Source organism: Talpa europaea, assembly GCF_964194135.1.
Source record: "Talpa europaea genome assembly, chromosome: 15".
Classification (NCBI taxonomy): domain Eukaryota; kingdom Metazoa; phylum Chordata; class Mammalia; order Eulipotyphla; family Talpidae; genus Talpa; species Talpa europaea.
Genome location: NC_140083.1, coordinates 5258915 through 5277428, shown reverse-complemented (window position 1 = coordinate 5277428; position 18514 = coordinate 5258915). Strand labels below are relative to the sequence as shown.

Genomic DNA, 18514 nt, shown 5'->3' with positions numbered 1-18514 from the left:
GGGGCACCTCGCCTCTTTACGTTGTGAACGAACAATACTGGTGACAACACGAAGGAAGAAGGCAGCCCCACACAGGACGCAGAGAGGTTTTGGGGGCTGTGACCTCCCTAGCCTCTCCTGGCGATGAGACAGAACCCTTCCCAGGCCCACCTGCTACAGTCTGCCTCGGAAGCCAGTATCGCCACGAAGGGGACAAACTCACCTACCTTTAGATGGAGGAAAAAGAAAAGGACCTGGGCTTTAATCCTCGGTAACTTTTTAAGCACTACCTACCTGTAAAAAGCTGACTGCAAAAGGATGCCGAGGAAAATTTGCACCCAAAAGCTGTTATAAAGCACTGCAAAGACCAGAGTATGAAGAGTAAGAGTTCTTTCTTAAGAAACCCTTAAGATTATTTATTCAAGATAACTTGGCCAAAGGGCTGAGTAGCTGGCAAAGAACTGCTTTTATTCTAGCTTCTCTATATACTGAGTCTAAAAAGAAAACTTGTCCAGAGTATACTGTTTATAATTAGAGGTGGTTTTTATAACGCAGGTGAACACATACTTAACTGGTTAATAAAGTAAATTTCCAGTGAGCATTTATACCGATTCTGCTCACAGCAGCTGCCTGGCTAGAAAATGAACTTCACATTTTCACGTTCCCTGGTTATATAGGGAAGAAAAATAGGCAGTTTCCACCCAGATGCCGAGATGCTACATTTAATCTTTGCAATGAACATTTGGAGTTTTTAATTTAAAAGGTAGTTTCAAAACTCAGACTCAGCAATTCAATTTCTAATCTGACACTAAATGGTTATTTTCAGTAACTAGGAAAGGCAGACTGTAAGGGAGACAAAACCAATTAAGAATTAAAAAAAAAAAATTGTCAAAAGCATTTAACAAGTAATCAGCCAGAATGACAATGGCAAAGCACTGTCTTAAAAACTCATCGGGCCTGAGGAACTCTGCTCCAGCATGAGAAACATTAAAAAGCATTACGGGAATGGAACGGGAACACCCTCGTAAGTTTTCTAACCCAGCAGTGAGAATACTTGAAAGCACAGATGCTGCCATCTTCTGCAGATTTCAACCTACTGACCTTCCCCACCCCCCCCCCCAACTCAGGACAGCAACAAAAAAATGGGCTCCCACATAGGGCCTAATACCTTACTTTTTCTTTTAAGATGAAAAATAGCTCAGATATCCTCAACATGCAAGAAGTTGGGGAAAAATTTCTTCCAGTCGACTATATATATATACATATATATGTCTATTTGTATGTGCGTGCACATCTACACACACACATACACACACACATATATATAAGTGTATGTAATTTTTACAAAATCTGTGACAGAATGGATCATTTTGGCAGGCAGAAGAAACCTGGCAGTGAATTCTAACTAATCTGCGTGAAAGACAATCACAATGGTTGGGGGGAAAATAAAAAAGAAAAAAGAGGGGAAGAGAAAAAAGGGGAAAGACAGAGTTCCTTTCAATGCAGTTAAGTCTGCGAAGTCACCACGGGAGTGGCCTCATTTACGTGAGGGAGGGGGGGGAGGCGGGGGAGGGGGGTACTGGTAGGCAGTCTGCCCCATGTAACCTATCATATTGGTAGCTCCGGGAGGCTGCGCAAACTGCTGGGACATCAGCGGCTGTGGCTGCTGCCCAGAGCGGCCGAGCCCACTGAACTGCTGGCTAGAGCTCTGTGAACTTCTCCCCGTTGCGGTGGTGCTACTAGCCCCGTAGGTGCCGGCACCGTATTCTTGGGCTGTGTAGCCACTGGTGCCGTAAGCAGCTGCCCCATAGGTGCCTTGACCATAGGTGTATTGGCCTGCTTGCGCTCCAAAGGTGGAATTGGGACTTCCATAGCCACTGCCATTAGCATAACTGGCTCTATCGGTTTCACCACGATCCCGATAGCTTGCAGAGTCTCTCCGACCACCATCCTTGACTCCTCGAAGCCTCCGGTCGCACTCATCCTGATACATCAGGTTGGGATTATTTGCTGAAGAAGTGGTCCGGTATCGAGAACGACCTCCTGATGGGAGCACATAAGGAATTTTAAATGCCAGATACAAGAGCCAAACATAACCACATGTAAAAACGCTACTAGGGAGTCTAGAGAGCAGTCAGTGCTGAGAATGACCCTCAGGATGCAGTGCTTTGATGAAACCTCAGTGGCCAGGCCTTCTGGTTGGGCACCTGCAATTTCACATTGTTGGATGATTCACCGTGGTCCCAGGTGTGGCAGTGTTCTGGTAAGTTTGCTGTGGCTGATCCAAGAAAGAAGGCACACAGACTTCTACACAATTTGGCTCATAACCTGAGGAAGGCTGGCATTATTCAGCGTGTGAAGTGATTTTGGAACAAAGTCTGGGTTGACGCCCAGGGAGTTCATCACTGTCTTGTGTTCCTGAACTATGAAGTGTGAGCGGTCAGGGTGAGAAATGGTCTCTCCTGGTAAGCAATGAAATACTCTAAGGGGAGGGTGATAAAAAAAACTATACTAGGCACAAAAGTATTTTGTTCTCTCTTGGTTCTGCCAGGTCATGATGCTTTAAAAATTGGTACTTTAAAAAAAGTTTGATTCTTTAACAGGATGTATTCAAAAGAATGATAAACAGCAAAAGGATATGCATCCTTTCAGCCTTTTAGGACCGCTCTTTACTTCAGAACTAGCAAGAAGCACACTCTTTAAACCACGCAGAAACAACGGTGAAAAGATTTAGGTGACTTACCAGAGTTAAAAAAACTTTAAAAAAAAAAAGCTAGGCAGGGATGGTGGCGCCAATGAGGAGTGCCAGTGTAGGGCCCACAAGGGGTGCCTGGGGCCTGACCGTAACACGGCTCTCCCGTGGCTTAGGGACAAGTCCAGGTTCCCACCTCAGTTCCAAACCCACTTTAAAAAGCCTAGATCCTAGTGTGCTTTCCAAATGTCCAATTTCCAGATCCAACAGCTTTGCTGGTTTTTATCGTAAAGCATATAAAATGACTGATCTCTTCATATGGAAAACTGAAAACGCTCCCACACTAAGGCCTTTGAAGGTATTAAAAGCAACTGTAATTCGAGCTTACTTTTGAACATGCACCACGTTTCAAAAAATGAAGGTTAGCTTTGTATTACCAAAGACAGAAACATGGTGCTGCAAAGAGGGGCAGTCGGGAAAGGCCCCAGCCTCACGTCTTCTTAAGGTGGCTACACAAAGATGCAGCACTGAGCTTTACTATTTAAAGCCTCACAGGATTAAACAACACACACACACACACACACGAGACACAATGAACACAAAAGATACCTTGGTAGTACCTGGAAAACTCCAGGACTTACCCTTACCCCCTCCGCCGCCGCCTCCTCTATGGTCCACCAGCTGCATCAGCTTGGGATTGATAGCCTGGTTGGCCTCCTCCAGCACCTTGATCAGCTCTCTGGCCTGCTTCAGGTTCCCTGGGGTGAAGAAGGTATAGGCGGTGCCCTTGTTGGTGCTACGAGCTGTGCGGCCGATTCGGTGCACGTAATCCTCTGAGCTGTTTGGATAGTCATAGTTGATCACAAACTTGACATCCTCCACATCTTCAAGGCCAACGACGAGGCAGCACGTAGGTTGACGTGGCAGGGAAAGAGAAGGTAAAGGACATGCCAACAACAGGTGGGAAGCACGAATGCAGGTGACAGCGAGAGGAAAGAAGACTAAGTTAGCGACCACTCTGAACAGGAACAAAAAAAGACTCATCCCAACAGAGTAAAAGAGGATTAGTGATTCTGGGGACGAGAGCCCGAAGCGGCCTCTTAATCAGCTGTGAAACTCTAAGGGAGTCCCATTAACCATCCCAACGCCTGAGCCTGTGTCTGAGTCATTGCACAGGCAGGAGTGGCACCAAATTCCAGTTCCATCCTTTTCAAAATTGCAACGTAGAAGAAAGTGTCACCACCACAAAGTTGTAAGGTCAAAATCACTTTTACTCTGTTGGGAGAAGCCTGGCAAAATCTACCAGTAACATAACAAACTTACCTTCAAACCAGTCACAGAGCAAAATGAAAAAAGAAACTTCATACACTTTATTATTACTACATTTTCAAGGAGACTTAGTCAAAATAGATCTTTACATTACTTTGTTCTTATAGTTAATAAAATGGATCAAAGCTAGAGTACACACCTGTTTCCTTTGCAGAAATATCCAAATTATCTTTCCCCTTTCAATGACCACAATAGCACATTACACTAAAATTTCACTGTACTACCAAGCCCAGCTCTGCCAAATGCTGTTTTGCTCAACTCAAGGTTATTTCGACTCAATACTTGCTTCAATTATCAAAGCTTGTTGCCTGGGGAATTAAGTAAGTAGCCAGAGTGTGGGAAAAACCATGAACCCTGAGACACAAGTTCAGTGCTCTGCCCACTGCTGGAAACGGGTTGCATACCTCCTGCCGCTTACAATATGTAAATGTTAGTGTAATGCTTCCCGCGCCATGTTTTTTACCTACTTCAACAAACAAATTTAAGACCATAACAAAGAATCCTAACGTTTTGTGGAAAAAAAATCTGCATTTTACAAAGAATATTCAGAAAATATCCTAGATAAAACACAGATTTTTGTGATATAAATAATTAAAAAACATTCTCTGTTTGTTACCAGACCGATGCACACTCCCTCCTCCTTTGGGAAACCGCTGCAGCCGATCCCGTCTCTTTGCCTTTTATTTTTGGCGGCCTCCTTTCGAAAACTCCGCCTTCTGACACGGGACCACTGGAGCGCGGGGAGCATGCATCAAGGGTCCGTGGCAGTGAGAAGTCCCCACACACGCTCGCTCTGTGAACTGGCTTAGATGCTTCTCTGTAGCCCCATTTGGTTGCCAAGCGCCGGAGAACCTGGGTTCGGGTAAAAATTTCAGGTCCTCCAACGCCTCCCCCAAGGATAATTGGGGTGATTGTAGAAAAAAATAATTAAAAATGTAAGTTACATCCAAAGGGTCAGACTGCATCTATTGCCCAGACTGGATTAATTTCAGGGGGGAAGGGGAAGATGATTAAAAAAAAAAAAAAAAAATTCAGCTGTTGTTAAAGGGCCTGGGAAGAAAGGGGCGTTATGTCTGTTTCTTATTACAGTAACGGCTCCTCAGTCTTTACTGACCCCTAAAGTCCTGAAATCACACCAGAAAGACGAGAAGGCAGTTATCACAGGGGGCAGCGTGAGTCTCAGGCTAGGGTCGTTGATGCAACAAAGGTAAAACAAAAATTTACAGGGCCAGGGTGGGTGTGAGATGGGGAGGGTGGGGGGGTGGGAAATTATGCTCCAGGATGCATCTTCAGAGCTAGGAGAATGCTCCTTAGTCAGTCCCATTACACACAAGCATGGGCAGCAGAGCAAGTCGAGCTACGGCCCTGGAGGCATAGAGGTGAGCCTTCCTGGCAGAAAGCATTGGGTACTGGAGTCAACAGTTGAGTTATTAATACTTGGAAGTATTTCTGGAGGGCTCAATAGGGGGGGCAGACATGGTGCCAGTTCTTCAGACTAGAAAGGTGTCCTGTGTGTGCGCACACAGAGCTGGCTGAGGGCACATAAGAGCAAGCGCAGAATCTGGTTTTCTCCAGTCAGGCCTGCTCTGGTGTTATTTGTGCACTGCCACAATATTATCTTGCTGTCTTTAGAGAAGATGCTGTAGCAGGGTAAGAAGTTGAAAAGTTAATGTTTTAGGTCAGCTGCCTAGGATAAGAACTTTTTGTCTGAAAAGCCTATGACATGGCCTGACTCTCCAATCACTAATTGGGAGGGACTGAGAATAGCCAATAGGCTCATCTAGAGCTGCTTCGGGCCAATGTAGATTTGCCTCAGCCATGTATTGAGTGATCTGCAGCTGATATCAAAGCTTCTGTTAAAAAACAAAACAAAATAAATTCAATACTTTTAGTTTAACAGTGTGTAGTTTAAACAAAAAAAGGAAAAATAAAAAAATATCCCAATGGAGAGGGACTAGATAGTGGTTTTCCTGAGGATGACTATTAGCAAATTATGGGAATCAAAGAACTTACCTGAAGGGAACATTTAAGAGGCCATCGCTGGACAGGAAGTGAAAAAAGGCCTGGTGACTCAGCTGAAAATTGCACCCCTGTCTATGAGGTAGAAGCCTTCACTTTCCAGGATCTTGTAGGACCTTGGTCAGCATTCTGCCATTTTGGTGGGTTTTCCCCCTCCGTTTGATTTTTACAAGGCAGCAAACAAAGGGGCCCAAAACAAGCACTGATGTTGAGTAACAAGAAACAGACTCCGGTACCTTCCCTCTCCCCTCACTCAGATGAGTGGGGGCAGGACGAAGAGTCTAAGTCATTCTAATGGTAGCCAATTGATTTGGTTTATAAATGCAGGGGGACATGGAACAAATATTTTTAATTGTCTAGGCAAGATGCACAAAGAAGCTACCAGCACATAGCAAGCCTGTTTAAAAACCACCATCACTGAAAGCTTTTTTATATAAACTGCTTTCAGGCCTCAGCCTCTTCTCCCAACAGGCCCAAGTTCTAACTGCACAGATCCAGACATGACCTCAGAGGGTAGAGACTGTTCAGTCATGGCTGCAGGTCACCACCTCTGAAGGAAGGAATGATGAGTGCAATGTATAAAAAAGCCTCCATTACTTTTGTATTCCAATTTGAATACTTTTTCATTTGATGTTAAATACTAAAAGGGAATATGGTACCTCTCACCTTACCAGGTAAGAATCAAATACCTGTTGATAATTTAGAGATTTCTTTGCAAGAGAAATAATCCCATCTCTTTTAACACAGAAGGTCTGAGTTACACTTGTTTAGCTCAGTAACAGGCTAAAGCTACCACAAAATCTCTCACATCACAATGGACGGGAAAACTCCAAAAGAACAGCAGCTATACACTTAGTTCTTAAATCGGAAGGCAGCGCATTAGCAACGCGTTCGTTCGGGTGAGAGGAGGAACTAGAGTCCATGACAATTTTACGTCAGTAAATAAAATTGGGCGATGCATACTTTATGGCTGCATTAACAGTATTTATACTTATTATATCCCAGAAATTTATAGGTGAGCATTCATAGACCTGGACCCCTATATGTATATCTAGCATAGAGACTGGTACAAGGAAAAGAGTAACTGAAGAAACTAGCTTCTAGTAGCTAGGTTCAATCGGTTTCATTCTACCCAACCAGAGATAGCATAAAATCAGGAAGAAGGTGAGATGTTTAACTGAATGTCTCCTCTCCCTCTGTTTAAATAGTCATGCCTAGGCCTTGCTGCAGACCAAAGCCTGTTTGTTAGGAGCAGGAAGAGACTTTGAAAATAAAAGAAAAACAAAAAAACAAAAACAACAACAACAACAAAAAAAAAAACACCAAGGTTAAAAAAAATTGTGGGGGGAAAAAAATCACGCTTTGTATTCTTTCTTTAAGTATTTATCTAAACACACGTATATACAACTCTAATTTGAAATGACAAACAATCTTTAAACCAAAAGATACATATACCATTGACAGAGACACCTATCTATACAAACCTAGCCCACGGGAGGCTACATCTGTGGCAATGAGGATGGGAGCCTTTCCAGAACGAAACTCTGCAAAACAAGAAGTAGCATCCTAAAAGTCAAATTATACAATTAAGGCTAACCAATTAAATTTCTTAAATGATCAAATTAAACATTCCTAGCTATCTCTGTCCAACCGTGTTAAAAATTTCAGGTAAATGTTGAAAAATGCAAGAATTTTTAAATTTAAGGGAAACTAATTCTTTGGAAAATGCTTGTTATACTTACCTGTAGCAGGGGACAATAGTCAGCTCTAATAACGAACTCAAAAAATCAAGTCCCATTAAAATGATCTGACAATGTCTAACAAAATTAACATAGCTAGAATTTTTCCCCCTTAATTTTTTTTTTTTTTAAAGATTTATTTATTTATACATACAAGAACTGGAATGCAGGCCAGAGATGCGGGGTGTGTGTATGTGTGTGTGTGTGTGTGTGTGTGAGAGATGATTCACCAGAGACCGAGTGGGAAGAGAACAGGCAGACTGACTGAAATACACTGCAGAGGGGAGCAGTGGGCAAGACAGGAGATATCCGCCTCGCCATGTGGGTTGCTCCCTGGCCGCCCAGGAATCGAACTCATGCTGCTGAGGCAGTGGATTGCTTCAATAGTGCGGTGCTTCAACCCCTTACACCACCGGGAGGCCCTCCCCTTAATTAGAATACCAAAGTTCTCTCCCAAATCAAACAATTAAAACCAAAAGTGTGTTTGTGTAGGAGGTAAGTTTAAGACACACAAGAAAAAAACCTCATTTCCCCCATGGAATAAAATATAAATTTATGTATGTATGAGTACTGGTCTCTGTTCCCAGGTTCCTGACAGAGCTCCTAAAAACCTGTAAACACAGGTTCCAGAAGAATCATTTATTCTTAATCTCCAGATATCCTGGGTGATAAATATGTCTATTCTGATGAGGTGACATGTGGTCCAGATGTGGCTCCAAGATAGCTCCTGTTTGGGAGCTGGTCACCATAAAGCCAAGTCATGACTAGAAGCTTGACGCTTTCAATCCCAACCCCCATTAACCATAGAAGGGAGAGGGATTGGAGACTGAATTAATGATCATGCCTACATGACAAAGCCTGCATAAAAATTCTGAAAGTATAGGGTTTGGGGAACTTCTGCGTTGAAGAACTTATCTATAAAGACAAGAACTTATTAAATAAAGAGTGGTTTACCTGTGAGAAAGTTGGAAGGGACCAGCATTAGTGACTTTCAAGAATGAAGATGTCAAAAAGCCCCCAGCATTCAATTAACTAAAGCAAGACTAAGCAAGTCTGGCCTGCAGGTCAAATCTCGCACAGGGCCTATTTTTTCACCTAAAGTTGCGTTGGAACACAGCCATTTAAGACCCCACATTGTCTACGGTCACTTTTGTACAACAGCAGAAACCACTACACAGTATGCAAAATCTGAAAATATCTACCATCTGCCTATTACAAGGAAGTTTGCCAATCCCTCAAACAGAGCACGGAACACTGCTTAGTTCTGAACTCACCATTAAGCACCCAATCTCTTTCTGGTTGACTCTTGTCTCCATGGATACACATAGCTGGCCAACTGTCAGGAAAAAAGTGACCAGTATTTTAGAAATCTTTTAAAAAGAGAAAAAACTAAGTTTTAAGAAGTGTTCCCACATGAAATTGTGAAGACTAGTTAGGCTACATGAATAGAAAGAAGACTGTGTCCATTTAAAGAGCAGGATGCAAAGTAAGCATTAATGAAATATTTTATAACATTCACAACACCAATTTAGAAATTCCCACTGAGCGTTTAAACCTGAAACGGTCTCATTATCACAGTGCTGAACTCACCCATCTCTGCGCATCCTCCGAGTGAGGTCATCACAGCGTCTCTTCGTTTCTACAAATATTATTGTTTTATTTTCCTTTTCAGCCATTATTTCCTCCATGAGTTGGATCAACCTGAAAATGGGACCAAGAGAGTCATCCAGAGAATGCCTCCCTGTACACTGAAAGTAGAAGCTATTTCTGCAACTCTGAATCCCTCAAAGATCTACAGCACTTTCTTTCCATCGGGCTGGTAATCAAGGCAGGGATTCCAACTCAAGGATCCAGAATGCTTGCCTCTATCCACATTGTTCTATAAATGCTACAAAGATGGAAAATTAGCAGTGCTCGCATGTTTTCAAAGTCTAAAAAACTACTGGCTTCTCTCACTTTAATTTTGGGAGATTACTAGGAAAGATTTATCAGTATTATCCAAATAAAAAGCGAAATCGCGCCATACTTGTGGTCTTTTTCACTTTCCATGCAGACATCCACAATTTGGAGGATGTTGTGGTTGGCACTCAGCTCCAGGTTGCCCACATTGATCTGGGTGTAATCACGAAGGAAGTCCTCTGCCAGCTGTCTCACTTCTTTTGGCCAGGTCGCACTCCACATCAACGTCTGCCTGTCAGGCTAACAAGGAGGAAAGCTCGCTTTTAGGAAAAGGAAACAAGCCTAATGGGGACATAGAGGTATCAATGGCTTTTACACACCCTGATTTGATCAACTATTTTACGGATCTGCGGTTCAAAACCCATATCAAGCATTCTGTCAGCCTCATCCAGCACGAGGTAAGTACACCGACGAAGGTTTGTCTTTCCTGACTCCAGGAAATCTATCAGGCGTCCGGGAGTAGCTATACAGATTTCAACACCTGTAAAAGAAAATCAAAGATCTAGCCAACTAGATCTCTCATACATAGTCCAACCTTCAGCAAACAGAATTGTCAGTTCCGATAGCTGTACGAACACAGCACGTGGAAAAGCACAATGTAAAACAATTATGTACAATCATCAAATCGTCACAAAGTTTGTCTCTAGCCCAGTGAACTTTCCAAAGGTAGCATTTTAACCACACCTGAGAATTTCTAAGCTTCTAAAATACTGATTCCCCCCAATAAGGAACCCGTGACTTTTAAATTTTGTTCATAAAAATCGGCGAAGTGAGATAAACTGTTTTTATACAGTAAGTTAAAAAAATTACCTCTTTCCAAGTCTCGAATCTGGGGACCTTTAGGAGCACCTCCATAAATGCAAGTACTCTTCAATCTAGAACACTTGCCATAGTCATCAGCCACCTGCTGTACTTGCTGGGCAAGCTCTCTGGTTGGAGCTAGAACTAGACACTGAAACCATAGAAAAGCTTTTGAGTTACTCACCCAAAGTTTAAAAAAAAAAACACCACCACAAAAAGTGATTTTTCTGTTGTCTAATCTGGCAATTTCAAAGGATATGATGAGGTGGGGGCTGGGAAGGTCTAAGACAGTACACCAAAGGCAAAAAATCATGAGAATACTTAGCACATGGAATGGTTTAATTTTGACACAATTAATTACAGTTTATGTGTGCTAATTAAGTGGATTTACAGATTGTTTTTTCTTAAACTCTCTCAAAATCAACAGTGGCTTTAAAATATTCCTGGCAACATAACCATGGACTAAATATTAGTAAAAAATGATCAATAGCAGACCTGATACTTTCCTGACATCTAGTTTAAGCTCTGAGCCAGAGACATTAGCAAAAACAATGAGGATTTATAAACAGTCTAACAAACAGCTAACCAAAACAACACAACTTAAGACTCTGAAATAGGTATCAAATACACTGTTAATAATCTTGCTCTGAGAACTGAGCCATTAGCGGTGCGCAGACCTCTCCTGCCGCCCGCTGCTCCCCTCAGCAGTGTACTTCGGTCCTTCTGCCTGCTCTGCTCCCCGCTCTGGCTCTGGTGAATTCTCTCACCCTCCCGTGCTTCTGACTGTACCCAGTGCATGTATAAACCAAACAAACAAATAATAAATAAATAAATAAATAAGACATGCCTCTAGAAAATTAAAAAAAAAAAAAAAAAAAAGAACTGAGCCATTAGCTACTTGCTAAAGACAATAAGGTAACTATTAGCCACACGAAATATACTACATGTTACACAAGCAGAATTGTTTTTTTTTAAAGATTTATTTATTTATACAAACACTGGGTACAGTCAGAAGCACGGGAGGGTGAGAGAATTCACCAGAGCCAGAGTGGGGAGCAGAACAGGCAGACTGACTAAGTACACTGCTGAAGGGAGCCACGGGCGTGGCAGGAGACGTCTGCACGCCAGGTGGGATCCTCGCTGGTGGCCGGGGATCGAACCTGCGCTGCAGCTTCGCAGCCCAGCGCTCAACCGCTGCGCCACTAGGGAGGCCCCAGGCAGTTTATTCTCTTTGTAAATATTGGAGACAGACTATAATAATCAAATCAGATAACTGTGCTATCCTATAAAAACAAAAGTTATCACTAATCACAAAAAGTACAAATCCCAGGCCTCGCTGGTAGTGGCAGGGGTTAAAGTCTCAGCACTATCAAGCTGTCCACTGCCACTGTGGCACGGGTTCGATCCCAGCCAGGGAACTACCCACATGGCGCAGCAAACCTCTCCTGTCTTGCCTGCTGTTCCCCTCAGCAGTGTGTTTCAGTAGATCCACCTGTTCTGCTCCCCACTGTCTCTCATGAATCCTCTCTCACAACTACCCACCCACACCTCTGGCCTACACCCCAGTTCTTGTATACATAAATAAAAATTAATCTTAAAAAAAAAAAAAAAAAACTCATTAAAGTTCTTGTTTAAAAAAAAAAAAAAAAAGAACAACAAATCCTGAACCTGACTCAGCTCCACAGGGCAGGGACCTCATCTCTTATTTCTTTTGTATCCCCCACAGCATCACTGAGCAGTAAGACTTGTGCGTGAGTTCACTGCCTATATATGAAGATTGCACACACAGTGGTTTAGAGTAGTATTAGTTCAATTCAAACTCAGTTATTTCATAGCTGTATGACTTCAGGCAAGTTGTTAAATTGCACTGTGTTTAAAATTATCAATAAGATGGGGCTAAGAACATTCCCAAACATGAAAGTAGGCTTGAGAAGGAAATCTGAAAATGGGGCCTAAATCACAAATCTAAACTGTAGTTATTCTTAGAATTATAAATAAAATAAAGCAAAACACTTACAATTGGGCCATCTCCCCTTTCCAAGTATGGCTGGTGGTTAATATGAACAATTGCAGGCAGCAAATACTGGGGAGGAAAAAATGACAGTCTTACACCAAAATTAAACCATCTTATCTTAGTAGTGTGAAAATTATCAGTGATTGATAATGCCTAAACAGCCGCTCACTTTGCCACATGTAACGCACAACGTTAGTTTGAACATAAACGCGCTTCCACCATGTCAGACACCCAAAAAGTCTGTATTACCTACACCAAGGAAAATTCTTTTATTAAAATAGTAAAATAAGTTACCACAATGTTAACAACTTTTCCTGTGGGTACTTACTGCCAATGTCTTCCCAGAACCAGTTTGCGCAATGCCCACCATATCCCGGCCGCTGAGAGCCAAAGGAAATCCCTGGCACTGAATTGGAGTTGGTTCTGTAAAGTGTTGATCCATCAACACATCCATTACATATTCTGTAAGAGAACAGACATTACTGAAAACAAACCAGACAACCAAAAGTGTTTTAAAAAAATACATTAAGTTCTCTGAAGACAACCCAGATTTACATCTCCCCAAGAGCGCAGGGTGGTTATAGTCATCTCCCCTTTCCCTTAAAAGCTGAAAACCACTGCTCTAAAGTAGCTAATGGAGCAAAGGCACATGAGAGTCATATTGTTTACCAAATTCAAGTAACATCCAGGTACAAAGCAGTTTCATTCTATTCTGAAAGGAAGAAGCAAAGCCCTAGGGCATCAAAATGAAAAACTCTCAAAAAAAAACAAAAAACAAAAAACAAAAAACAAACAAACAAAAACCAAACCAAACCAAACCAAACCAACCCTCTATTTCAGAAAATAGTCGAGCATTTAAAAGATCTTCTATGCTACATTTACTTCTGGCCTTGAGCATTTTTTTTTTTTTAAATTACATAAAATAATTACCTTTGTGAAAGGTTTCTGTTCATCTTTTGACAAAATCCTGAGGCTGGGTCAAACCTTTAAATAACCTATCACCCACATTTACCATTCAACAAAAACAACAAGAATACTGAGTTGAGGAACACTCACGTGGGAAGTTCGCGTGATGGAAGGCAAACACAGGCTTCGGACAAACATCTCCCCCTCTCACTGTAATCTCTTTCTTTCGGCGTAGTTCATCAACTTCATACTATGGAGGAGAACGAAGACAAATTATGAGGTTAAAAAGACAAACAGAAGCATGCACTGCCAAAATATCAAATCTATTTAACTTATTTCATAGATGAAAAGACATGACCTCATACACACAATTAAAACCCCATGTGACAAGCTGGCTGGGCAGCAAACCTACACAGGAGAACCAAGCAATACATCAGGCACCTATGTAGTGGATTTCTCTTACGGATATCAGTAGTCTTAATAAAATTGAAGGAAAGGATCACTGCCCTAGAATATAACATGTAACACCAAGAGCAGTAGACAAATCAACTCTGGCTAATATGTCTACTTGACTCATTGTTGTGTATGAAAAAAGGGTAAATAAAACTTCCCAAACTTACTGGAGTCAGCCTTGCCACTTCTGGATGTTCCACATAAAAATTCTTCTCGAACTTGGGAAGCTCACTCAAATCCCACTTCTTTTTACGCAAACGCTCCCCAGGATTACCAAATTTCTTTGGAGGAAGGCCGCCGCCACCACCTCTTGCTCCAAACCTAGAAACATTGAAATTTTTAGTTTATTAGTTATTTTTAATGTACTTTTCCAAGTGCTATAAAAACCTTCAAAAACTTAGAGGAGTCTTAGACTACCAGCTCCTTTCACGTTTCAGTTCTTATTTGGAGGTATGCAGACATTCATAAAACTTCCTTTGCTATTCAGCAATTTTTGTTATAGGTACAAATCATGGGGATCACAACCAGATTCTAGAACCAGAATTGAACCAGAAAAGGTTTCAATTATGAGTCTGTCACAGTATGATTCTGAGTAAATTATTTAACTACTCTGCATCTCAGTTTCTTATAAAAAGTTGAAAATTCGGGGCCTCCCCGGTGGCGCAGCGGTTGAGTGCTGGGTTGAGAAGCTGCCCGCAGCCTCTGAAGCGCCGGTTCGATCCCCAGCTGCTCCCGGGCCACCGGAGGAGGGTCCCACATGGGGCGCAGACCTCTCCTGCTGCCCGCTGCTCCCCTCAGCATAGTACTTCGGTCCTTCTGCCTGCTCTGCTCCCCGCTCTGGCTCTGGTGAATTCTCTCACCCTCCCGCACTTCTGACTATACCCAGTGCATGTATTAAAAAAAAAAAAAAAAAAAAGTTGAAAATTCGGGGATTGTTGTGAAGATGACGGAACTAGTGTCATCTTAAGATAGCATCCAGCACAGTGACGCACTGTACAAATTAGCATAATTGTATTCATTCAACCAATAGTTACTGGGTATCAACTATGTACCAGGTACTGTTGTAAGTCACACACAAGATACTTGAATGAAAACAGAAGTCTCAACTCTTGTGTAATACTGAAACAGGCAGGTAAGGACTATACTAGTTTACGCTTAAATTAAGGGCAGGATTTGGGCCAGGGTGAGTACTTCCAGCAAGTTGTCTCAACCTTCAAATAGCTTCTTCAGCCCTGACCCTCTTTATGAAGTGTACCTAATGTCTAGGGAAAACCATTAGGACCCCTGAGAGGCTGGTGGGCTAGCCAGAACAAAGGCCTCTTTATCTCCCTTGATACCTTACAGCTCCCTTTTGTTCCTGGGCAAACTACAACTTTGCTAAGGTCTCCCTTCAGGTTTAAAAATGCAGACTACTTAAGTCCTTTTACTTTTAAGATTCACAAATCAACTTCAATTGGGTGACAAATTCGGTTACTAGCTGAACTTGAAATAGTTCCCCTTTCCTAGAAGAATCCTCACCCATTTCTGCACCAATCTGTTAGTGTGGGAATTGTTTGGTATACAATGTTTTCTTGTCATTTCCTTATGCCTTAAAAACATACTCAATTCAATTGCCCTGCTCCACTTTTCCCCCACTCAAAACATCATCTTGTGGATAGTTCTTTTAACTGACAGACAACAGCTATACTAACAATTTTAAAAGGCCTCAACTGCCTGAAATTCAAAATGTTCTTAGAACTCAGGCTAAATATTTCTCTAAATACAAAGATAAAGATCAGATGGCAGGAAATTTTGTTTCGAACATTAGGAATATACACTCAGTAAGAGGAATTTGGCTAAACCTACCTACACTCCTACTGAACAGGTAGGAGACATTAGGCATCAATACAGGCACAGCATCAAGTAAGCTACCACCCACATCCCTCCGGAAGTCCTCATGCTCAAGGCTCCATGCGGAAGAGACTTTCGAAGACCACTTCCTGCCCCACTTGCAAATCAACTAAAACATTTTCAACTAAGGTACTCTACCTTAAACTGATGACCCAAAAGAAATGTAACTTATGAAAGTCAACTCCTGCTAAGGTTTATTCCAAGAAGTAGTACTTTTTGAGAGTTCTTTCCTTTCTCCCTCCTTATTGCCTTGGCTGTTTATCCAAGACATACCATCCTAAAAAGAGTTTGAAGTCTGAGATTCTTTTAAAATATGCCCTCCTCCACATTGGTAATTAATGCTGATTTTAATCTTCAAGAGCCATCTTGAAGTTTTTAGCCCCTTTGAGCCATCCTTTAACACTTTTTTGCTTTGCAATAAATGCAGCTTTGAAGTTTTATACATTACCATGTAAAACCATGCAGTTTAAATATAAAACACACATCTCTTCCCTGTACATGTGCATATACTAGCCTCACTCATTCCCCATTTTAAAAAACATAATTTCAGCTCTGTAACATTAAGAGCAAAACAATAAAAATTAAAATCGTAAGGGAAATTTCATGGTAAAGGTAGAATGAGTACAAATCTTAGTTTCATCTTGCTTGAAATCAATTTTTTAAGTTTTAAAAAAAAAGTCACCTCAAATTCGAATATGGAGCAGTAATTGTTTTGCCTCTTTCAAATATTTTTACTATTAAAGCATAGATTATGATGTCAGGAAATACGAAAGCAAACATCCATTATAAAGAATTTTAAGGTTGCCAGTACCTGGAGGCCACTGAGAGCCGATTTCTAACTTACAACTGTAGCCATAATGAACTACCTTGAACTTCATTAATCATTCCCTTGCTTTTCATACTCTTGTCCTATCTGCATGTACCCTTGCACATGTTACCCTTCCACCACAACCTGCTTCTTCACTATTAGGTATGAGTCACTAAGATCGATGCAAGTTTTTTTCTTTTTCACTTCTGTATTGTAGTCTACTGTGCAAATATCCACAATTTCCCCAGATTTCTGAGCTGTTTCCAATATTGTTAAGAACAATGCTATATGGTATAAGCAATTTTTGTACTTGGCTACATGTGGGTTTGTCTAGGGCTCAGAACCTATGCTACAAAGCTTAAGTGAAATACTGGGCCATTTTCAACTTTACTAAGTAATGTTACATCTTCCTAAGCAGCTGTACTGAAACTCACTTTTAAACATCCCACTTCCAGCCCTCTCAATTTAACACTAAGATCAAATATTCTCCTTCCTAGTATAAAATCAAAATAATTTTTTATTTTGTAAATTAGATGATAACTGAGGTGCTTGTGTATTAAGGCTGGTACTTGTGTATTTGAACCGCGAAAGACAAAAGTTTTTGGAGAAAACAGTAACACAATCTACAACAGAGACATCACACATAGTTTCTCTTAATTCCCAAGAACAATGCGAAGGCAAGGCAAGTCTCCCCATTTCAGGCGAGAAAAGAGGCTCAAAAGGTTCAGGATCTGGCCCAAAGTCACACAAATATTAAGTGGCGTCACAATTTTTTCTCCAGACATAAAATTTTTATTACAAAACAGTAACAACACAAACGAACACGGTCTCTTTCAGTAACTTTTTTGTGCAACCGACCTTAAGATTTGCATCTCAGTATCTGGGAGGAACTCAGGTTTAATCCTAACTTCCAACCCAGCACCCCCGGCATTACTCCATCAAAACTTGCCAGGTACACGGAGAGGTTAATGCTCTGGTCCTACTAGACTGAAATATGGGGTGGGGGTGGGGGTCTACCAGACTGAAACATGGGGTGTGTGTGTGTGTGTGTGTGTGTGTGAGATGAGGCCTGCAATAACCACCAAATACCTCTCCTTCCCCAAACGCGACCATGCAGGACACCCTTCGAGTTATTTAAACTACGGCAAAGGAGAATCTTAAAATATTTATTCTAAACTACTTGTCTCTCGTTTTAAGCCAGATTTTCGGTGCCGTGAGCAGTATCGCTGGCGACAGATAAGCGCAGGGCAGCCATTACGCGCGAAGGCGTCCCTGGCTGGGCTGGGGAGCCCCCTCTTCCCCGGGAGCCCCCTCTTCCCCGGGAGCACGTCCGCGTCTCACGCCGAGCGGCCCGGCCCGGCCCGGCCCAGTAGCTGCTCCGGGCCCGCCGACCTCTAAGGGCCGGCAGCCAGACCAGGCCGCCCCGCCAGCGCCCCGCGACACGACGGCCTGGGGCCCTGGCCAGGCCGCCCCCCGCCCGCCGGGACCCGGGGCCCCCCGCGCCCCAAACCGCTACCGCGCCGGGCGCCCGCCCCGCCGCGCAGGCCGCGCTCCGCCTCCCCTTACCCTCCGCGGTCCCGGTCCCGGTCCCGGTCCCCAAAGCCGCCACCGCGCATGGCCCCAAACGGGTAGAGGTCGGGGAGCGGGGCACGGATGGCCGGGCTCGGGAGCGCCTGCGGCTCCGGCCTGGTGACGACCGATGGCGGCGGCGCCTCCGCTGTTGGGGCGGCGGCAGGCGCGGCGCTCTCTCGCTCCGACGCGCTGTCTCCCGTCGCAGACGCCACCGTCGCCGCCTCTCTCGTCGGAGACGGGAGCAAAACTCAGAGAATCGGGGTAATAAAAACAGGGGGCAGGTTTGGCTACGCTCAAACCCGGCAGGGCCGCGGCTTAGGCGTCTCCTTCCTTCCCAGCGACTGCACAAAATG

General features: G+C 42.9%; 1 protein-coding gene across 2 annotated transcripts; it reads right to left on the bottom strand.

Moving 5' to 3' along the window:
• Positions 1-1516: 1516 nt before the first annotated feature.
• Positions 1517-18415, bottom strand: DDX17 (DEAD-box helicase 17; the record flags this gene model as incomplete). Of its 2 annotated transcripts, none has more annotated exons than XM_084254517.1 (13): positions 18156-18415; positions 14059-14212; positions 13589-13688; positions 12861-12994; positions 12536-12601; positions 10528-10669; positions 10038-10198; positions 9785-9957; positions 9349-9459; positions 9033-9094; positions 7504-7563; positions 3313-3555; positions 1517-2022 (listed from the first exon to the last, which is right to left on the bottom strand). In XM_084254517.1, the coding sequence occupies exons 1-13, from the start codon at positions 18203-18205 to the stop codon at positions 1517-1519; spliced, it is 1962 nt and encodes a 653-aa protein (XP_084110643.1). In that variant the 5' UTR covers positions 18206-18415. The 2 variants fall into 2 exon arrangements, with proteins under 2 accessions (XP_084110643.1, XP_084110644.1); XM_084254518.1 differs by having other exon boundaries at positions 3319-3555.
• Between the last annotated feature and the right edge of the window lie 99 nt (positions 18416-18514).